This window comes from Aulostomus chinensis, chromosome 24, assembly GCF_037954235.1.
Source record: "Aulostomus chinensis isolate RoL2024-O1b breed Wild chromosome 24, RoL_Achi_v1.0, whole genome shotgun sequence".
NCBI lineage: Eukaryota > Metazoa > Chordata > Actinopteri > Syngnathiformes > Aulostomidae > Aulostomus > Aulostomus chinensis.
The window spans coordinates 2580001-2599566 of record NC_141343.1 but is presented as its reverse complement, the minus strand read 5'-3'; the positions used below and the strand labels follow the sequence as shown (position 1 = coordinate 2599566).

The window sequence follows — 19566 nt, the reverse complement described above, 5'->3', positions numbered from 1 at the left end:
TTCTGGATTTAGACGCAGCTTTCCTCAGCAGCCAGGTTGTTGAGTCATTCTCATTTTCTGTCTCACACACGGCGACAAACGCTGAAGTCTTTCAAGAAATCTGATGACTCCTGTGTAGCACTGTTTCTGTAAACGGGGAGGAGTCCTTAACACACACACACACACACACACACACACACACACACACACACACACACACACACACACACACACACACACACACACTCTACCATCATGTGTTTGTCATTCAGTCTTACCAGAACCCCAAAATGACAGGAAAAAAGGCTTCACAGCAGAGCCAAATAAAAGTGCTTTTTCAGTTCTTTGACAGTCTTGTTGTTGTTGACAAGGCTTGTGTGCGTCATGAGTTGTACACGTGCTGCTCTCACACACACACACACACACACGCGCGCACGCACACACACACACACACATGATGACTTAGCGTCTGTCTGGGGTATTTCAGGAGCCGTGACTGAACTGACCAGTGTTTTAGAGTTAGTCATTACTTCTTCAACAACTATCTGTTCAACAGGAAGCTCTTAACCTCACCCCCACCCCACCCCACCCCACCCCACCCCCACCCCAGGGAGGCCTACTTCCTCTGACTGTGACGACAGCTTCCTCTGGCTTCACTTCTCTGTTCCCTTTTGTAACGTCACACATGCACGTGCATCTGATCTGTGAGTAGTTGAGAGAGAGTGAGAGAGATGCACTCAGACGTGTGACGCCAGCCCAGATGTGATTGTGGTGAGTTCCTGAAACAAAAGAGGGGCTTCATATTTTCTTACCACCCCCCCACCACCACCACCACACACACACACACACACACACACACATACATACACACACACAGAGGCAACTGTTGCTCATCTCTCAGGAAATCATCCTCACTAGTTAAAGGCTCTGGAGCCACAAAAAGTCAGGGCTTCTTTGCCGGTTGCAGCTCTTCTTACTGTTGTTTCTAGGGAATCTCGTGAAGGTTGAGAGCAGCAGCGGCACATCAGAGGGTCCCTGATTTCTGAGATGACAGATAGATGCGCTGTAATCTGCCCTGTTATGGCTGACTGGTGCAGAAGAGCTGGCTGTTAGATGCAGGGTTGACCTGGATGAATCCAGCAGATTAGTGCCTATCATGGAGGCCAGGCACTACTGTGTGTGTGTGTGTGTGTGTGTGTGTGTGTGTGTGTGTGCGAGTGCGTGCGTGCGCGTGCGTGCGCACACACACAGGATCAGTGTTTTAACATGTCCTCGGCTGACCCACTCAGAACAAGGCCCGGCTGTGATAAAGATATCCCGCATCTTGGAATGGCATTTGCTGACGTTTGCACCGACACAAATATCCACACAAACAGGGAGCCTGGCAACGGGGCGGAGGTGGACGGATGTGCAGGGGGCTGGCTCTTCCTGTGTGTGTGTGTGTGTGTGTGTGACAGAGAGAGAGAGGGAGAAATTCATGGTGTTTCCTCCAGATTTCTATCTGGGACTGATTATGTAATGACCAAATGGAGCAGAGAGATGCCTTTCCGTCATCCTGGTCCAGAGACACGCAGGCTCCTGTTATTATCTGCTTCAGGCTGATGCTCCTCCAGTGTCGTGTCCCATGTGACGTTGGCACCCAGCTGCTCCTCCAGCTCGAGCTTCTCCCCAGCAGGTTGCTGCTTACCTCAGTTTGTTTCGTTTCACAATCCGGTATTGAGTCTAGAAAGCTTCCTGCTGGATGTCCTGATGATGATGATGGAGGAAAAAACTCTCAAGGCTCTCGTGTCCTCACTTGTGCCCCCCCCCCTCCTCCCTCTCCCTCCTCCTCTTCTCCCACTGCTGTCTATTTTCCTCTTATGGCCTCAGTGTGGTTGTCTGGCCAGGGACCAGTGCAGGCCCGTGGCTGGCAGGGGAGGGTGAATACAGTAAGGACGCTGCTGCACACAGACGGACACATTTCAAGCGTCTTATTGTCACCGGTAGCAACTGCAGCAGCCGTCCTGCGTGCAGCCACAAGCTTGTGTCTGGTGTCGCGTTGGATTACGCTTCATTTTCCTTTCATAAGTATTTGTATTTCTTTGTTTAGGAGCCAGCAGAGCTGCTTTATTGTAACTTCTTCTTCTTTACTGTGGCTGATGACGTGCTTTCACTTCGTTGTTACAACCTCCTGCTTGGCCCCGCCTCCCAGCTGATCTTTGGTGTTGCTGGGGCAATAACTGACTTGCGTAACCACGACACGGGTGTTGAAAGGAAAAGTTATTTAATGTCTGGTGTTGATGGGGGGAGGGGTATTGCCGTGGTAATAACTGACTTCTACCCGCTGTTTGAACAGCACAGCAGTAAAACTACTTTCACTTGTAGTATAAGTGAGGAAAAAGTGAAATCAGGTTTGTGTTTTTTCTGTGGTTTCAGGGCGGCGTGGGAGAGCGCAGGCGTCAAGTTATCTTATCATTTCTCTTGAACTCTTTTTGGAAGTTTCCTCTTGACCGTGAACCCCCCCCCCCCCCCCCCCATTAGTCTTCTCATCACATCCTGCGCATCTTTCTCAACACAATCTACCCACGCTGGCCAGGAAACAGAGATTCTTCATTCTTCATAAAGACTTGAGAAATTCCCACTGTTGTCACACCGCTGAGACATCCCCACATACCTGATGGTAAGTGGTGTCCCTGGGGGGAGGAGTCAAGGGGGGGTAAGCCCTTCTCTTAGTTGCCGAGTCAGCTGGTGTTCCCCTAAAAATACGCAAACTTCCCCCGTCACTGGCGAGCTCTCCGTGTACACGGCTTTGATCTGTGCGGTGTCGTCTGCTAGAATCTGAGCCGGGGTGTAACTCTGTCTGTACTACTGAGCTTCTCACACTCTGCTGGGAGCAACATGAGAGCCAGGAGGCTCACTGGAGCACACCAGCATTTGGTCAGCGCAGACATAAACACACTCTATAAAAGTGGTAATTACAACCCTGCCGCTGTGTCCCTGTTTGCACTCGCTGGGTCCGGCTCAGCCTCTGCCAGACGTAGGACCGGTTTCTGGTCCAAACCTCTCCCTTCTCTTTCTCTCCTCTCTCTCTCACCTTTTCCCCACAATGCCATGTGTTTTATTTTTCCGCTATGTTTCCCCAGCGCTCGTCTTTCTCGTGTGATAGTTGATTTTAGACCGCCTGGCTCTTCCTGTAAAAACGGGATCAGCCTTGTTTGTGTATCTGCTGGCCTGTTCACTCTGGCCGTTGTGTCAGTGTGAGAGGACGGAGCGAGCGAGCGCGTCCCTCGCCTTCATTGTGTTGAGATACGCCGTCCTCGGATTTCCCTTTCTCCCCTGCAACCAGACGTCACCTCACAAGGTGGTGTCTGTCTAGAAAGTCCAGAAGGAGAAACAAGCAGGGTAGAGGGGGTGAAAGCTGAGACCACCTGAACTTGAATGACACCTCTGAGTCAAGGTTGCAGCTACGACTGACGGTTCTCATCACCTTGTTTTTACGACAGCTTGACAGGAACGTCTTTCTCTTCTCTGTCTTCCAGTGTCGTGGAGACCCCAGAGAGATGACCAGCAGCCGGAGCTGAGACTCAACACTACTGTGAATCAATAACTCGGTGCTATTCTCAAAGGTAAAACTCAGCACGGGTGCGTGTGTGTGTCCAGGATGTCTCGACCGTTAACGCATGCCTATCTTCAGCAAGCAGCAGCGCCTGGTGCATGGCGATGCCTGCGAGGCAGGAGGGGAAGAGATAGCGAGGGTGGTGTTTGTCGCTGAGTAGTACCCCTCCCGACAAGCTAAAAGAGAAGAGCGATAGAAATATCCTCGGCTGAGCTTTAAATAGAGGCCGAGGGATCCAGAGTTGGTGGGTGGATGAAAGGAGGAGAAGAGGAACTGGTGGGAGGATGGACTGCGTATGACCAGAGCTAATTTGGGAAAGCTGCTGGAAGAATGCTGCGCTGAGCGCGGATATGAGCACAGACGCAATAAAAGAGGTTTGACGAGCCAATACGGAAGTGCCTTAAACCGGAGTTCATTCTCCCGGTCAGAAGTGAGTGAGTCGACTCCTGTGTTAGTCGTGTGAACTGAATCTTAACATTTGGCCTAGTCTTCTTAGATAGAGTGAGAATCAAACTACTCCTTCACTTGTAGGCCTCAGTTGGACCCATCGCACTCTGCACGCGTTGGTTTGGATTCACTTCCTGGAGCATCATCATGACCCAAATCAACAACTTTACGCCCAAACTGTCGTTTAATTAAATCTGCTGTCTAAAATTTACGCCACTGGTTGGGAAAGCTGTAAGGGAGCATAGCGCCACCAAGCGTAGTGGAGGACGCACTTGGATGGATACATGGATTCTTCCCCTGTCGATGTGGACTGGGACAACCGCAGCAGGCCAGTTAAAGGGCCTGATGGAACCATGACTGTCACTCAGCTGAGAGACAGTCAGCCAGCTGATTTTTTAAATAGCTGATTACATCCAATAACGTTTTCCTGACGAGTGTATGAACTCAGTCGATAGAATCAAGTCTTCTTTCATGTAAATTCATTATCCCAGTAGAAGATGCAGTTTAGAAGATATAGCAAGACATCGCAGTCCTCCCCCTCTCACTGGTCATGCCCTGTTCCGAAAAATCAAGATGTTACCAGCCAAATTGCCAGACTCTTGCCTGCACCAACCTTTCAAAGATGATGTCATATTGGCTACATCCACTTTTTGGAAATGAATCATTAGCAGTGTGTGTGTGTGTGTGTGTGTGTGTGTGTGTGTGTGTGTGTGTGTGTGTGTGTGTGAGAGAGCGAGAGAGAGAGAGGGAGAGAATTAGGCGCAATGATTATTCATCCTATTATGCATTACTCGTCATTTGCTGCAAAGGTTGATCACGGTGTTTCCTGTTAGTGGACCGGCGTCTTACATTCTCAGATGTGATGAATGTCTCAAGCTCTGTGAGGTGGAATTTGTTTTGGGCCTATCAGTTTTACCTTCACTGGCAGTTTATTGGTTCTGAAGAGAAAGAAGTGTTAGATTGTGTTCAGCATCCCTCTGCTTTTGTTGTCCTTTTATTTGAAGTGCACCGAAACGTATCTTGACACCTTCTGTGTTTTGTGCTGTCTGATGTTTCAGAAGCAGAGAAGGGAGGGACTTATTCCTCTTTCTGTCTCTCAACCGTTTTCTTTTGTGTTGTGTTTGGGTAAAAATGTGTGTGTGTGTGTGTGTTTAGGTGTGTGGGTGTCTTCATGGCACTGTTCCGACTCTCCCCTCCACCCTTCATCTCCCTCTGTCCCGTCCCTCTTCTCCATCACCATCTTTTCTCCTTAATCTATCCTTCCATCCTGTTCAGACCGTCTGTCTCAGCTAACCCCCCCCAAATACACGCACACACACACACACATATCACGCCTGCTATAATGAGATTAAACCTTAGTGTATCCATCAGGCATGCACACACTATAAACACACACCCTTTAGAGCGCTGCAGCGCGCGCACACACACACACACACACACACACACACACATACACTTGTATTCACATGAACATGTAGAATATACTCCTGACACACACACTGACACACTTGGCATGTGCCCAGGGCGTCTCTCCTAGTCCTGGTAGGATTACAGTAACCCCAGGTTTGTCCTCATAGGTGAGCTCCCCCCTGAGCCATCTGGGCTGAGACAATAATCCTTCCTTCTCTGAGTGCACTGGTTCACTGCTGCCTCCCACTGGCTGCGTGACGCATTGCACCCCCCTCCAAACAAAGACATCCTTTATACCCTCACAAGAAGTTATGCTAATGCTGCTTAGATAAGAAGAATAGAAGAAATTAAGATATAAATAAAGGTTGCATGAAGTCTGGCGCTGCTGTCACAGTTTCAGCCAGCTCGCCCCTGCTCTGTATTCTACTTTCGCTCCCACCCACCAACTAGCCGTCATGATAGAGAGCCCACTGGCATTTATTGACTCTTCAGTGTGTGTGTGTGTGTGTGTGTGTCTCATAGTGACTCTCCTGTTCTTCTCTCTCTCTACAGCCATTCGGCTTTCAGGTTCTCGGTGCTGAAGACAGAGGAGGCGGATAGTAGAGCTATTTAAAGTGTTGGAGTGAGGCCCTCTCTGTGCTGCAGTGGAGGGCTTCACAGATACAGCTAGTCTGGTGAGTACAGGCTCGCTCATTCACCATCATGCAGAAAATTCATCTTTGGCTCTGGTGTCTTTGCTATAATCTCTATTTCTGATAGGATAACGGGTAGTTACAGTGCGATACTCAGTTGGTGCTTGGAAATCACAATTTTTTAGGGGGGGGGGGGTCCACAATTACAAAAATCTTTCATTAGATTGTTAATAAGTGCAGCGAAGTGCACAGTCACATGCCAAAATGCAGTCATGGCTTCGTTGGTTTATGCTATGTGTTCAGTTGCACTGTGGGCGAGTAGCTCTGCATGGGGGGGGGGGGGGGGTTCTCCACATTAATGCACAAAATAAACAAAAACTGGGACCAAGAAACAACAATAGAACTGACAAACTATGTTTTACTGAAACAGTTGAACCTCTTATGGATTGTGGGGTTGAAGCCTAATGAGTTGATGTCATGTTTGCTACTTTTATGAGATGTACAGTGTGGTACTTTACGTATTTGTAAGTATGAACCTAACTTCATCCAACTGTCACCTCCAGGCTGGATGCATCACGCAGTAGAGCAGTTTGGCGGGCGTGGCACACGGGATTCCTTCCCTCTGGATGGACTCAACCGGGGACCATGGGCTCCCGTGGGCGGCCGCGCCTGGCAGCCACCTGCCAGGTCTGTTGCCATGCCAACACATACACAAACCCTTTCCCAAACCCCATAGTTAAACCATCAGGGCCAACATGTAATTAGAACACTTGTGTTTTATATTTTTGGACATCAGACATCATGACGGCTCATTTTCATCCAACTCAGCCGCTGCAATCGGGATGTCTTAACTGACCCTTGTGTTGCTCTTCAGGTGTTCGCCTGGAATGAACCAACACCAGCTCATTCCTCATCTACCTCCTGGTCCTATGAGTGGACTGAACCAGCCCAGTAAATTCTTTAGTCATGGGTAAGATCCCAAAATAATCAGTGTCTGACCTAAATTAGAGACCAGAAGTTCATTTACTTGAGGGTTTTTTTTTCTTTTTTTTCCCAGGCCCATGCGAGGAGGGGAGAGACTTGATCTCTCACAGCCAATGTTACCAGGTCTACAGAGGGAGCAACAAAGACCACCCCCCCATCATCTTCATCCTCCACCTCCCCACAGAGCCTGGGAGCAACTAGGCCAGCTGTATGAATCCCACCATCCTCCCCAAGGACATCCTGTTGTGCCCCTGTCCAATGAGCACTCACTTCGATTCCATAATGGAGGCTATGCAGGCGGTGGCGGACCACCCCCCAACACACACCTTCTCCCCGGCAGGCCCAACCAACTGCTGAAGGTGAGTAGTAAAGTAACTTTTGCTTTCTGCATCACAGTGGATTTTCTTTTGGTCTTCATGGTCTCTGTTTTGTCTCTTCTGTCTTTAGTTCGGGGGTCCTCAGGAGCAGCATGTTCCCCGGGGGCCGCCATTACTGGGAGATGAGATGTGGGCTCAGGTGCATCAGGTGAGCGCTTTCTAATTGGCTCTGATCATGTTTCATCATCCATTCATACAAACAGCAGTCGCTGTTATGGCTGTCACTGTTTTAACGACCCAGCAGATGAACGACAGTCAAAGTCTCCCAACTCTGGCTGGTTTTTGAACTGACACTGTTGTAGTTGTGACACTTGTCTTTTCATTTTTCTGTTACCAGCAGAGGGGCTACCCTGGCAAGATGTTAGGGGGTCAGCTGAAGCGCCCGGGCCCTCCACTAGGAGAGCACTCTGTCATCCAGCACACTCCTCTGCCCTCCCTGCATCCGTCCTCCCGTCAAGCTGCTGAAGACTGTCCCAGCCCCAGCAAACGGAAAAAGAGTTCCGATCAGGTATCAGACAGACACAACCAGTTTGATTTGTTGATATCAGGCTGTCCACAGTGAGTGGCAATTAATTTGTGGTTTCCTCTGCAGTTTTTGTTTGTCACTCTTTGGTCAAGATCTGTCATTTCTCATTATTGTGATGTCCCACCCGCTGCGCAGGTTTCCCATCTTGGCCAACAGCATTACCCAAGCCCAGGCCAGGCTTTGTTATCTCAGCATCAATCATCGGCCCACCACCTCCCTCCAAAACCAGCTTTCTGGAATCCCCTTCACAAGGACAACAATCCCTGGCAGCCCCAGACCTCTGATCGCAAGAACCCACCTTCACAGGAGGTCCAGGTGAGATCAGTAAGAATACAAGGTTAATATGCTGAATGAATTGGGTGGTGCCAAAGACACTGTAGTTCTATCAACTGACTGAACTTCCCTTTTCCAAATTTTGTGAAGTAGCAGCATTGATTAATCCTTTCTTCATCTTGCATCACTCCAATCATCCTTTGTTGACTTCTTCCTCTTTTTGTTTTGTTTATTAGGAAACCCATAAACAAGGATTAGGCAGCTACACCCAAAAGCTCTCTCCTGCTGCTTCCTCGCCTTCGACCCTCTCCCCTCCTGTTAACTCCTCTCCTGGTAGCTACAACCAGGGATGTGCTACTACGCAACAGAAAGACACGTTCCAGTCTCAGGCTGTAAACCAGCAGTCCCCTCACTCCTCCTATCGCAGTCCAAGCTCAAAACTGAGGCTGGCTCCACCCTTCCAGGCCATAGAGCCACATGGCCCTCACAACCAGAGGGGCCCTCTCATTGGGGGTCAAGGTGGCAACCAAGCTACCTCTCACATGGCATCTACCCCAACCAGGGGGGGCAGAGACCAACACCCGCATGCCCAGTCGTCACCAGCTAATCCCCCTGCAACCAGCAGCAGCAGCAGCCGCAGCAGTGTGCCTTATAGTCACTTACAGCCTCATCCAGGGCTGGGGCACCAGGGTCCCCCTCCTCCACCTCCTCCTGCCAGCAGCACCTCAGTACCTCAGCAAAGTGGGCCCCATGAGGTCTGGAGAAACCAGACTAGGCCCAGCAGTCACTCCCATGTGAGTACAAGCATTTCATGCTAATTTGGACCATGTTTACAGTATTTAATGCTTCTGAAATCACATGTTATGACAGTTACAACCCCTCTTGTATGGCAGCAGGTGCTTTTACTCCTAAATAGACTTAATCATCATAATTTTTTTTTTTTAATGTGGTTGTCAGGGTTCGGGCATCTACAGGCCTCCAGGACTGATACCTCACCGCCAGCAGAGCCACAATCAGGTCATGGATAGTCAGGTGTTGGTTTCCTCCCAGCATCACCCTCACATCAGCCCTCCTGTACACGCAGCCAACTCCACCCGTGCCCCCGTCATCACTCCCAATTTTCCCATATCCCAGTCGTCCCGCTCCGTCAGTGGCTACAGCAGTAGTTCTGGTGGTGTAACTACACCTGGAGTCTCCACCGTGGCCACTTCACCCGCCGCTGGTTGTTCTGTGAGCAACAGAAGTAACAATTGGCAGAGAGTTAGAGAGCCCCAGCACTCCACCAGCAATGTCCCTACCGCCGCCTCTTCGCTGGATGTCCTGTTGCAGCCAGGTTGTCAGAGAGGCCAAGCTGCCGCTGCCAATCAGATTCATCGTCAGGAACGGACCAGACCACAACAACAGGGACATGCCAAGTCCCTGCCCGTAAAGGGGAAAACCTCATATTATTCTCAGGCCGAACTGGAGCAAGCTCCTGCATTCCCCTCATCGTCAACATCATCTTTGTTCTCCTCAGGGCACCAGCGGGCAGGGGACAGTGTAATTACAAGCAGGGTTTCAAATCCTCTTCCAAGGTCTCCTCCTGCATACTATCCAGCTCCTCAGCAATCTAATCCTGCCCTGTCCTCCAGACTGGGTCATCAGCCAGACTCTGGCTTGTCACAGACTTATTCTCAGCAACAGATTCGTCCACCAGCCCCAACCTCTGTCCCTCAGTCCATTGAAGAGGTGCTAGACAAGCTTGATGCTGAGCTAGAGGGACACATGCAAGCTGAGGAAAGGAGGAAGAGGGACAGAGAGGAGGAAGAGAGGCGGAAGAAAGAATGGGAGATGAAACGAAAGCATGAGGAGGAGAGGAAGAGGAAAGAGCTGGAAAAAAAGGATGAGGAGGACAGAAAAAAGAGAGAATTAGAGAGGCAGGAAGAGGAGAGGAGAAGGAGAGAATGGGAGAGACAGGAGCAAGAGAAACAGAAGAGGCAAGAAGAGATGAAGAGGAGAGAAATGGAGAGGCTGGAGGAGGAGAGGAAAAAGAGAGAATGGGAAAGACAGGAAGAGGAGAGGAAAAGGAGGGAATGGGAGCGGCAAGAGGAGGAGAGGAAGAGGAGAGAAGCAGAGAAGCAGGAGAGAAAGAAGAGAGAACAGGAGAGGAGGGATAAAGAAAGGAAGAAACAGAAAGAGTTGGAGGAGAAAAATAAGATGGAACAGAAGAGGGAGGAGGAATTGTGCAGTACGAAAGGAAAAGAGCAGACTGCAATTGAGAATCTGGAGAGACTGCTCTCTGGAAGCAGCTCTGCAACACCCCCACCTCCACGCCTCTGTTCTGTGACTGCTCCTCCTCCTGCTCCACCAGCCCCCAGCTCTCAGTCCTCACCCCCCTACCCCTGGCTAAGTCGTGGCGGCGTTCCTCCCTGTCCTCCAGGCCAGACACCCAACACCACTACTCCTCTAGAACGGCTGCGTCCACCTCCTCTTACACCTCAAACTGAGTACGCCAGAGAAAAGCAGAGGCAGAGGGAGATGTGGAGCAACGGTGGTGGAGCAACATTCACTCCCTCATCAACACACAATAATACCTCAGGGATGAACCAGCCCGTATACCCCAACAAGCCGCCGGCAATGCAAGCTGCACCCAACCAATCCAAAGACTCCTCCAGGGAGAGGGACCGAAGCCAGCAATCCCTCCCCACGTTGGCACTTAGAGACCCCCCCAAACTCTATCAGGCTTTTCCCAGGGAGAGCCTGCCACCACCACCTTTATCTACCACCTCCAACTCCACAGGGACAATTCTCCCGAGTCCAGTGACAGGTGGTGGGCTGAAGACTGCTAGTAGCTGCAGCACCGACTCTGACAGCGCTCAGTTCGAGGAGGAGCCCTCGGACATGTCCACACTCCTTCCTGACGGTCTGGCCAACATCATGGCTATGTTGGATGAATCCATCAAGAAGGAAGAGGAGATGTATAACAGTGAAAAGACCGGGTCCACAGGTCTCCTGGACAACTTTTGTCCAAGTGTTCAGCCTATCAAGGGTTACCTATGCGCCCCAGAACTCATTCCCGCACTGAAGCATCAGCCAACCCAGGAAGACTTGGGATCTAATCCTCATGCTAGCCCTCCCGTTCTCAGCCGACAAGGCTCTCTGGCATCCCCTTGTAGCCGGACGTCTTCTCTCAATGAGGAGGACGAGGACTACCTTAAACCTGTTCCTCCTAAACAGTCGATGGACTTAGGGATGGGAGTAGGGAACACCAACTACCGCCACAGTGATCTGGCTAAACTGTACGGCTTACCCGAGCAGACTAAAAGTGAGGCGGATGAGGATGACGATGAAGAGGATTCGGAGACACCATCTTGTTCTCCACCACCCCAACGACCCCACCTTCATCAAACGGGTGTAAACAGCATGTTCAAGTCTCTAGCAACAGTCCTGGAGAGTCAGAAGTATGCCTATCGTGGGGGACCTTTTGGCAGACCCCCTCCTTCAGCTTTAGTCGGGGTCAAATACTCCTCTTCACTGTCACTGGGTCCTGATATTTGTCGGCAACAACAAGGCAGCTCTCCCACATCCGATTCAACCAATCCACCGTTTAGTCCAGCTGCCCAAAATCAGAAGTCCTCTGCTCCTTCCTTGCTTGAAGACCGTAAACTAAAACTTGAGGATGCTGATGTCTGGAGCCATGATGGAGCAGGGCAAAAGGTGAGCTCTGCCAAAAAGGAGCATCTTCCTCATATAAAGCCGATTAAAGTGATCAAGGAGGAGCAACATATGGCAACCATCTCAGAGTCTTCTCTGGCAGAGCTGGGCAAGAGTTGTGAGGTCATGCTTAGTCGGCAGTCCCTTCCCAATAAGAAATCCCTCGATAAAACGGACGGCCATGGCAAAGCAGAGGACAGACACAAATCTGAGAAAGTAAAAGAACACAGAGAGAAGGACAGGAACCGGGATAGAGAGAGGGAGAAAGAGAAGAAGAGGAAACATGGTCACAGCCACAGTAGCAGCAGGAAGCACGAAGACAGAAAAGAAAAGAAGAAGCATAGAGAAAAGAGAGACGAGATGATGGCCTTCTCTTCTTCTTCATCGTCATCATCCTCTTCCATTCACTCCAGCACCAGCCACAAGCGGCACAAGGATGGAAAGAGCCATAAGGACAAAAAGGATCGTAGAATTCTCGGTGACCTTAACCTCCAGAGCAAGGAGGGCTGTGGGAAGAATCGGGGTCATCATGAGTCTGACAAAAAGAAACGCAAGGACACGTCGGGAGCCAGCTCCACCAGTGAAGGAGAACAAGCAGAATGGACCTCAAGAGGTTCTGGGGCAAGATCAGAACACAGAAAAGGCACTGAGTCAGGTTCTCTAGGTTCCACAGACTTCTTGAAACTGAAGGCACTGTCAGATGGACCACCCAAGGAGTTGAAGATCCGCCTGATTAAAGTGGAGAGCGGGGACAGGGAGACGTTCATCGCCTCTGAGGTGGAGGAGAAGAGGATCCCGTTAGAAGAAATTAGCATCAAGAACACAGCTGGTGAAGTCATCAGGTCCTGCAAGTAAGTCCACTGCAGAGGAGAACTCCTCAACGTGCGCCTACATTTAAGCTATTCCTGTGTAAAGAACTACTGCAGCTCTGTGACACGGACACTTGTTGTCCTGTTCTAGGTGTGCCAGAGTGAAAGGGAAGTTCCGAGAATCCTTCTTGCTCCCGGCCTTCTCTGTCAAGCCCATCATGACCACTGAGGAACCCATCCCGAGAGAAAAGCTCAACCCTCCTACACCCAGCATTTACGTAAGTCTGAGTTCCTATGACACGTCATACACATGCTCCCATTTTTGACAGATGGTTCCATTTTGTACGGGGTTACAACATAATGCAATGTCCGCTTAAAGCAACAGAACGTGCATGGTGCTTGATATAAAGTGTCCAAAATAGATGGTCAATATGCTTCAACATGCACATACTGCCACCTTGTGGTGATACTCTGTGCATGACATCAAATAATCTGAAAAAGATCCTATTCCTGTGCGCTGACATGATTGTTCTTTTCAACAGTTGGAGAGCAAGAGGGACGCCTTCTCACCGGTGCTCCTGCAGTTCTGTACAGATCCCAAGAATCCTGTCACTGTCATCCGAGGACTGGCTGGCTCTCTGAGACTCAGTAGGTTGATGCAAGTGAACTGCCTCATCTTTGCTGCTCCTCTCTTATCCAAGCGTTTAGCTAAGGCTGCTCCTACCATTCTCTCTCATTCACAGATCTGGGGCTCTTCTCTACCAAATCTCTGGTGGAAGCTAATGCAGAGCAGGCTGTAGAGGTGAGGACTCAGGTGCAGCAGCCCGCTGATGAGAACTGGGACCCCAGTGGGACAGGTCAGACATGGCCCTGCGAGAGCAGCCGCTCTCACACCACGATAGCAAAGTACGCTCAGTACCAGGCGTCCAGCTTTCAGGAGAGCCTGCAGGTAACTGCTCCCTCCAACTGAATCTTTCAGCTGAATGTCTCTGTTCCTTTTTGAAACCTGCTGGTAAACATGTTTTACCCCGTGACTTAAGGAGGAGAAAGGCAGTGATGAGGAGGATGAGGAAGATGATGATAAGAAGCCACCCAATGGCTCTGAAACACCCAGCAAGGACAGCGCTAAAGAAAGTAGCAGGTAAAGCCTGTTGTTAAAGCACGAAAGGGTAAAACACCTGTGTCCTGAGGAGTACTGATGTTTCTCCTGTTTCCCTCAGTGGTGAGCAGAAACCAGTGGGCAAGATCATCAAATTTGGAACCAACATCGACCTCTCAGATCCTAAGAGGTGAGACCCTCGCACGTCAGTGCAAGACAACAGTAGACTGAAACTTAGTCACAGCGTTGCCTCACGTCGCCCCCCTGTGGCCATGTCTTGAAACAGCTGTGTTGTAGTTGAAACCTAAGTGAAGATAGAAGTTGTTAAGAGTTCTCATCTGCTGTCTCTGCCAAGGTGGAAGCCTCAGCTACAAGAGCTGCAGAAGCTGCCAGCGTTCATGCGTGTTGCATCCAGCGGGAACATGCTGAGTCACGTTGGACACACCATACTGGGCATGAACACTGTCCAGCTCTACATGAAGGTCCCAGGGAGCCGAACACCAGGTAAAGGACCTCGGCATTTACGGAAACAAAGCTGGTATCTTTGTCAATTTTCTCCAGAGAAAAAAAAGATAGCATTAGACGTGACGAGAGTATTTCCTGTGTGTATTGAACAGGTCACCAGGAGAACAACAACTTCTGCTCTGTCAACATCAACATCGGCCCTGGAGACTGTGAGTGGTTCTCTGTCCATGAGAACTACTGGCAGGCCATCAACGATTTCTGCGAAAAGTGAGTAAACTGGTAACGACAGCCGGACAGAGTTTACAGCTGCAACACCTTTGCAGATGTCTGGAGATGTCAAACCTAACAAGATCACCTTGTCTCTCTCGTCTGCTCAGGCATGGGGTCGACTACCTGACAGGGTCCTGGTGGCCGGTGTTGGAGGACCTCTACAATGCCAACATCCCTGTGTACCGCTTCATCCAGCGGCCAGGGGACTTAGTGTGGATCAATGCTGGAACTGTTCACTGGGTTCAGGCCGTGGGCTGGTGCAACAACATTGCCTGGAACGTTGGACCACTTAACGGTCAGAAATTTACCGTCTATGGCTAAAAAGCTGGTTATTTTATTCAAAACACAGAAGCGCCATTATTTGTCAGCGTGTAGTAAAATGAAGCGATAGTCTTGTTTTTAAATGTTGCCCCCTGTGTATTTGCAGCTTACCAGTACCAGCTGGCCCTGGAGAGGTTTGAGTGGAACGAAGTGAAGAAAGTCAAGTCCATCGTCCCGATGATTCACGTGTCGTGGAACGTGGCCCGCACGGTTAAGGTCACGGATCCAGACACCTACAAGATGATCAAGTGAGTAGATTCAGTTGACTTGGATTGAAAAGAGATGAACATATGGTACATTCATGAGCGCGATGACGTATCCCCCGAGAGTCATATGGGTTAAGCTCAACCTTGATCAAAGTAGTGCATATAGAGAGCTGTGGCAGTAGAGGGCGTCAGCATTAGCTGGGTGCATCGACTCCATAAAAAAAACGTCTCCGTATTGGTAATCAAGCGGTTCATGTTGAGTTCTGGCTCTTCTGTCCGTCAGACACTGTCTGCTGCAGTCCATGAAGCACATACAGATCCTGCGGGACCAACTGGTCTCTGACGGCAAGAAGATTTCCTATCAGAGTCGGGTCAAGGACGAGCCTGCCTACTACTGCAATGAGTGTGACGTGAGTAGCCCCCCCACCCCCCCACAGGTGGACACTCTGCAAGTTCTGAAAGGGTCATGTCTACTCACACTGTTGTTCCTTTATGATGTAGCGCTAAAATCCCACTTCAAGTGCTCCTTCAATATGGCTGGCGGCGCCTGCTTGCTAATGACAGCTGTCAATAAAGCTTTGTTTGAAAGCTCCATGGAAGTGGTTTTATGCTCCGAAGGAGAAGAAAGGGAATCATTTGTAGAAGTTGAATGAGTTCTTTTTGAAGCTGACGTTTAACTGGTTCATGTCTGCGGTAACTGGAGGAAGACAAGGCAACAAACTAGCGTTCATGCGGTTGCCACAGCAACCATCCTATGACTACAAATAATTCACATGCGCTCTCTATCACTCCGCATTATGAGAAACTTTTATATCAAGTCAGGTGAATGACTCACGATGACGAGTCTCCAGTAGCTCTGGCGATGTCCTAAGCCGCGCCTTCACGTCTCTCCACAGTTGGAGGTGTTCAATTTGCTGTTTGTGACGAGCGAGAACAACAGCAGGAAGACGTACGTGGTGCACTGTGAGGACTGCGCCCGTCAGCGTAGCCCCAACCTGACCAACGTGGTGGTGCTGGAGCAGTACTCCATGGAGGAGCTCATGAACACATACGACTCCTTCAGCCTGGTAAACTAACCTTGTACTTGCCTCTGAGCGCGCGTGACTCACGCGTTGATAGGTCTGTGTGAACGATTGGTCTCTGACCCGTGTGGACTCTTCCCAGGCCGCCTCCTCCCGGTGACAGACCTCCCCTCCTGCGTCTCTTCAGCCAGTAACCAAAACTCCTGCAAGCCAGGACAAAAGACACAGTTTCACTTTGGTTGTCAACTTTCATTATTTAAGATCATTTTTTGCTACTACTACTACTGCTAATACTTGCCGAACAGCCAGTTGAATACGTTTACTCATCATTACTGTTTACAAGAAGAGATACCAAGCCGCCAATAAAATACCAGTTTACTTTGAGATGGTGCTCTTGCCCAGACACCCTGAGGACCCGCGGGTGCTCGGTGCTGCCGTTGAACAAACTCTGAAAGCTCGGCGACGGTTTCAACGGCGCGTTTCTGTCTGTACAAGAAGGAACTTGTTCTGTTGTTGTCTTGAATACTGAAATTTGTACATGCTGTTTGCATTTTTTTTTTTTTCGTGGGGTGCTGTCTTTTTTAAGAAATAATTTATTGGGTTTTTTTTTTTGTTTTGTTTGTTTTTCTAAACTAGATCAGCCTAGATATATACCACATTGGCCTTGTCACTTGTATTTAGAAAAGAGAAAAAGACAAATACTAATAATAGAGATATGAACATTTTTCTAAAGCATTAAGAATTTAAAAAAAATTGTTTGGAATGCTTCAAAAACATACGGGTTTTAATGACTGGTTTTCTTTTTTTTGTTGAGGGGCGGGGGTTAACTTGTATTTGTTGTAAATCTTGTGTTTCTATGAATATGCTTTTATCTCTTCTGGAAATTAATATTCAGTTGTCACACATCATCAGGTCTTTTTTGTTTGTTGCTTCTATCTCTGGAAAAAAAAAAGAAGAAAAAAATCATCTGGTGTTTGTGTGTTGTACCTCTTGATTGTTTTGTTCCAGTATGCAGACTTAATATTTCTTAGATTTTTTTTTTTGTTCGTTTATTTGTTTGTTTGTTTGTTTTAGGGCAGGGCGGGGTGAGGGGGGGGGGGGCGTTGTACATTTAATTTAAAACATTCCCTCTATTTATTGGATATCAATGTTCTCCCTTTTAAAATAGGGTTGTACAATTTTGAATTTTTGTTCTTATTTTTTACAATTGCTCTGTAAGAACTGAAGTGTGTGTGTGCGTGCGTGCGTGTGTGTGATGGGGGGGTTGTGCGTCTGCGGAAGAGGAGGCTGCTGTTTCTCTAATGATCGCCTCACTACTCCTTCCTTTTTTTTCTCCTGATATATATGAAATGATATCTTTATCTTGAATATAACGCCACCTTTCCTGTAGACGATAGGCACACTGCTCACGTAGAGAAGATGACTAATGGAATGCTGTGTTTGTATGATCATTAAGGAAAAAAAAACAAAACGACTTTTTCCAAAGTGTTTTGAGAAATTGTAATTTTTTTTATTACTATCACGTAGGGGGCTTTTAGATAAGATTTTAATGATTTTATGATATCTGTTGAATATGATAATGGGATAGATGGTGCTAAATGTTCTCTTTGAACAACCTGTTGGTTTTTTTTCTGTCTTCTTAAAAATGAGAATTCTATTTTTCCTGTTGCAATATTACCCTTTCTCCTTCTCTTTGTGGTCATTTATTTATAACTGCACTGTTTAGAGAATTCACACAGACATACTTGCAGACACACACCAAACTGAGCCAGACATGTCTTAAACACTTGTGAATTTGTGTGACATTACTATGACTATTAATAAACGCTTTTTGATAAACTCAAACATTTCTATTATTTTTACTTCCACGAGACCTACTTTTCACTCTTAGGTATGAAAAGAGAGACAAAGTAGGTCCTCATGCACTGTAAAGCGATACTTTAACCCTAAAAAATGTCTACTTTTTTACCCTGAAGTACTCACAAATGGTTGTCTTTGAGCTCGCAAGTGTTTTTTCCCTGCCGCGTCACTTCGTGACTCAAGAATACAGAAAGTCAGCCACGCTTATTTAGCTTGAAGTGAATTGCACCAAAAATGCCCGTTAACAAACTCGTGTGCATCATCCAGGATAATCCACGCCATTTTATCCCGTCCTGTACTCAGCAGTCCGGAAACGATTTGATGGGAGATTTCAAAACTAAACAGTCCAGTTTGATGCGACTGTGAATAACCAGTGAACGAGGAGGGTTTCAGACGTCTTGTTTCCAGCACAAATCAAAGAATATCCAGATTAGTGAACCTAAAACCCCTTCGGTTCACACCAGTGGGCCAGACTGGGCCCTCTGCTCAGCCGGTTCTTGACAATCCTCACAGAACAAATGTCCCAGTCCACCTTAACTCCACGTCGCTCTCAACAATAACAAGTCACAGTCCTTTGGCAGTGACAAACGCTTGGCACAGCTTTGTCATGTCCTCACCTTGAGCTTGCTATTGTTGGATATGCCTGTGAGAAAATAAAGCGGAGAGTCGCACAGAAAAACTTTCCAGTTCGACATCAGCGTGCAGAGTAAACGAAGGAAGTACGAGCGGTAAATCTTTACAGATAGCGGGACGGGAAGGAGCCGGGAGCAGTGACCAGTCGGCCTGCACTTCAGTTTCCTGGCTGATGCTGTAAATCCGACTGGAGTCAAACAACTTTAAAATCATCCGTTTTGAAAAGGAGAATAAAAAAGACGCCAATTTGATGTACTACAAGTATGCAATGTACATGAATATTAAAAATATGTCTGAACACTTACATAAAATTGTATGAACATATAAATACACTGTGTGTATGAATATGCACATACATATACATTTATAAATGTGTACGTGCATACATGTAGTGTAAATTAATAAAATGTATGTGTGTATGTATATTTAATTGATGTATATAAGCATACAAATACCTATGTGTGTATGTATCAATGTTTTTAAATATATATACATACTGATACATATGTACACTATATATCAATATATTGACAAATGTCTAATTATGCAAATACACATGAATATACATGCACACAAACATAAATATATACAGTAAGTGTATTAATTACATGCCCACATATCGATACACATTAAAAAATATCTACACATATATGCATAGATATATATACACATATTCATCTCTATTTTCTCTCTCTCTCTCTCTATATATATATATATACACACACACACCAGACAAATACACATATACACAAACTAAATTCACACACATACATAAACATATAGGCTGCACGGTGGTGCAGTGGTCAGCACTGTGGCCTCACAGCAAGAAGGTTCCGGGTTCGAGTTCAATCTTTCTGGGTGAGTCTCCATGTTCTCCCTGTTCTTGCTGGGTTCTCTCTGGTACTCCAGCTTCCTCCCACAGTCCAAAGACATCAAGAGGGACCAGGTTAATCCAGACTCTAAAT

At 47.9% G+C, this 19566-nt stretch overlaps 1 protein-coding gene across 7 annotated transcripts in view; it reads left to right on the top strand.

Moving 5' to 3' along the window:
• The window catches only part of kdm6ba (lysine (K)-specific demethylase 6B, a), a 106212-nt gene extending 88281 nt beyond the window's left edge, over positions 1 to 17931 (top strand). For 4 of the 7 annotated variants that reach the window (XM_086196793.1, XM_086196794.1, XM_086196792.1 and 1 more), the window contains 22 exons: positions 3498 to 3584; positions 5984 to 6105; positions 6627 to 6750; positions 6938 to 7033; positions 7121 to 7406; positions 7495 to 7572; positions 7762 to 7932; positions 8086 to 8265; positions 8460 to 9017; positions 9181 to 12767; positions 12877 to 13003; positions 13268 to 13373; positions 13469 to 13674; positions 13766 to 13866; positions 13946 to 14014; positions 14180 to 14328; positions 14442 to 14556; positions 14667 to 14854; positions 14987 to 15128; positions 15370 to 15496; positions 15983 to 16153; positions 16251 to 17931. In XM_086196793.1, the coding sequence (XP_086052919.1) occupies positions 6632 to 6750; positions 6938 to 7033; positions 7121 to 7406; positions 7495 to 7572; positions 7762 to 7932; positions 8086 to 8265; positions 8460 to 9017; positions 9181 to 12767; positions 12877 to 13003; positions 13268 to 13373; positions 13469 to 13674; positions 13766 to 13866; positions 13946 to 14014; positions 14180 to 14328; positions 14442 to 14556; positions 14667 to 14854; positions 14987 to 15128; positions 15370 to 15496; positions 15983 to 16153; positions 16251 to 16268 (6594 nt within the window). In that variant the 5' untranslated portion in view covers positions 3498 to 3584; positions 5984 to 6105; positions 6627 to 6631 and the 3' untranslated portion in view covers positions 16269 to 17931. Of the gene's footprint in view, positions 1 to 2487; positions 2639 to 3497; positions 3585 to 3713; positions 4005 to 5983; positions 6106 to 6626; positions 6751 to 6937; positions 7034 to 7120; positions 7407 to 7494; positions 7573 to 7761; positions 7933 to 8085; positions 8266 to 8459; positions 9018 to 9180; positions 12768 to 12876; positions 13004 to 13267; positions 13374 to 13468; positions 13675 to 13765; positions 13867 to 13945; positions 14015 to 14179; positions 14329 to 14441; positions 14557 to 14666; positions 14855 to 14986; positions 15129 to 15369; positions 15497 to 15982; positions 16154 to 16250 lie in introns of those variants that run through there. The other 3 variants (XM_086196795.1, XM_086196798.1, XM_086196797.1) reach the window with 3 other exon arrangements.
• The last annotated feature ends 1635 nt before the right edge of the window (positions 17932 to 19566 follow it).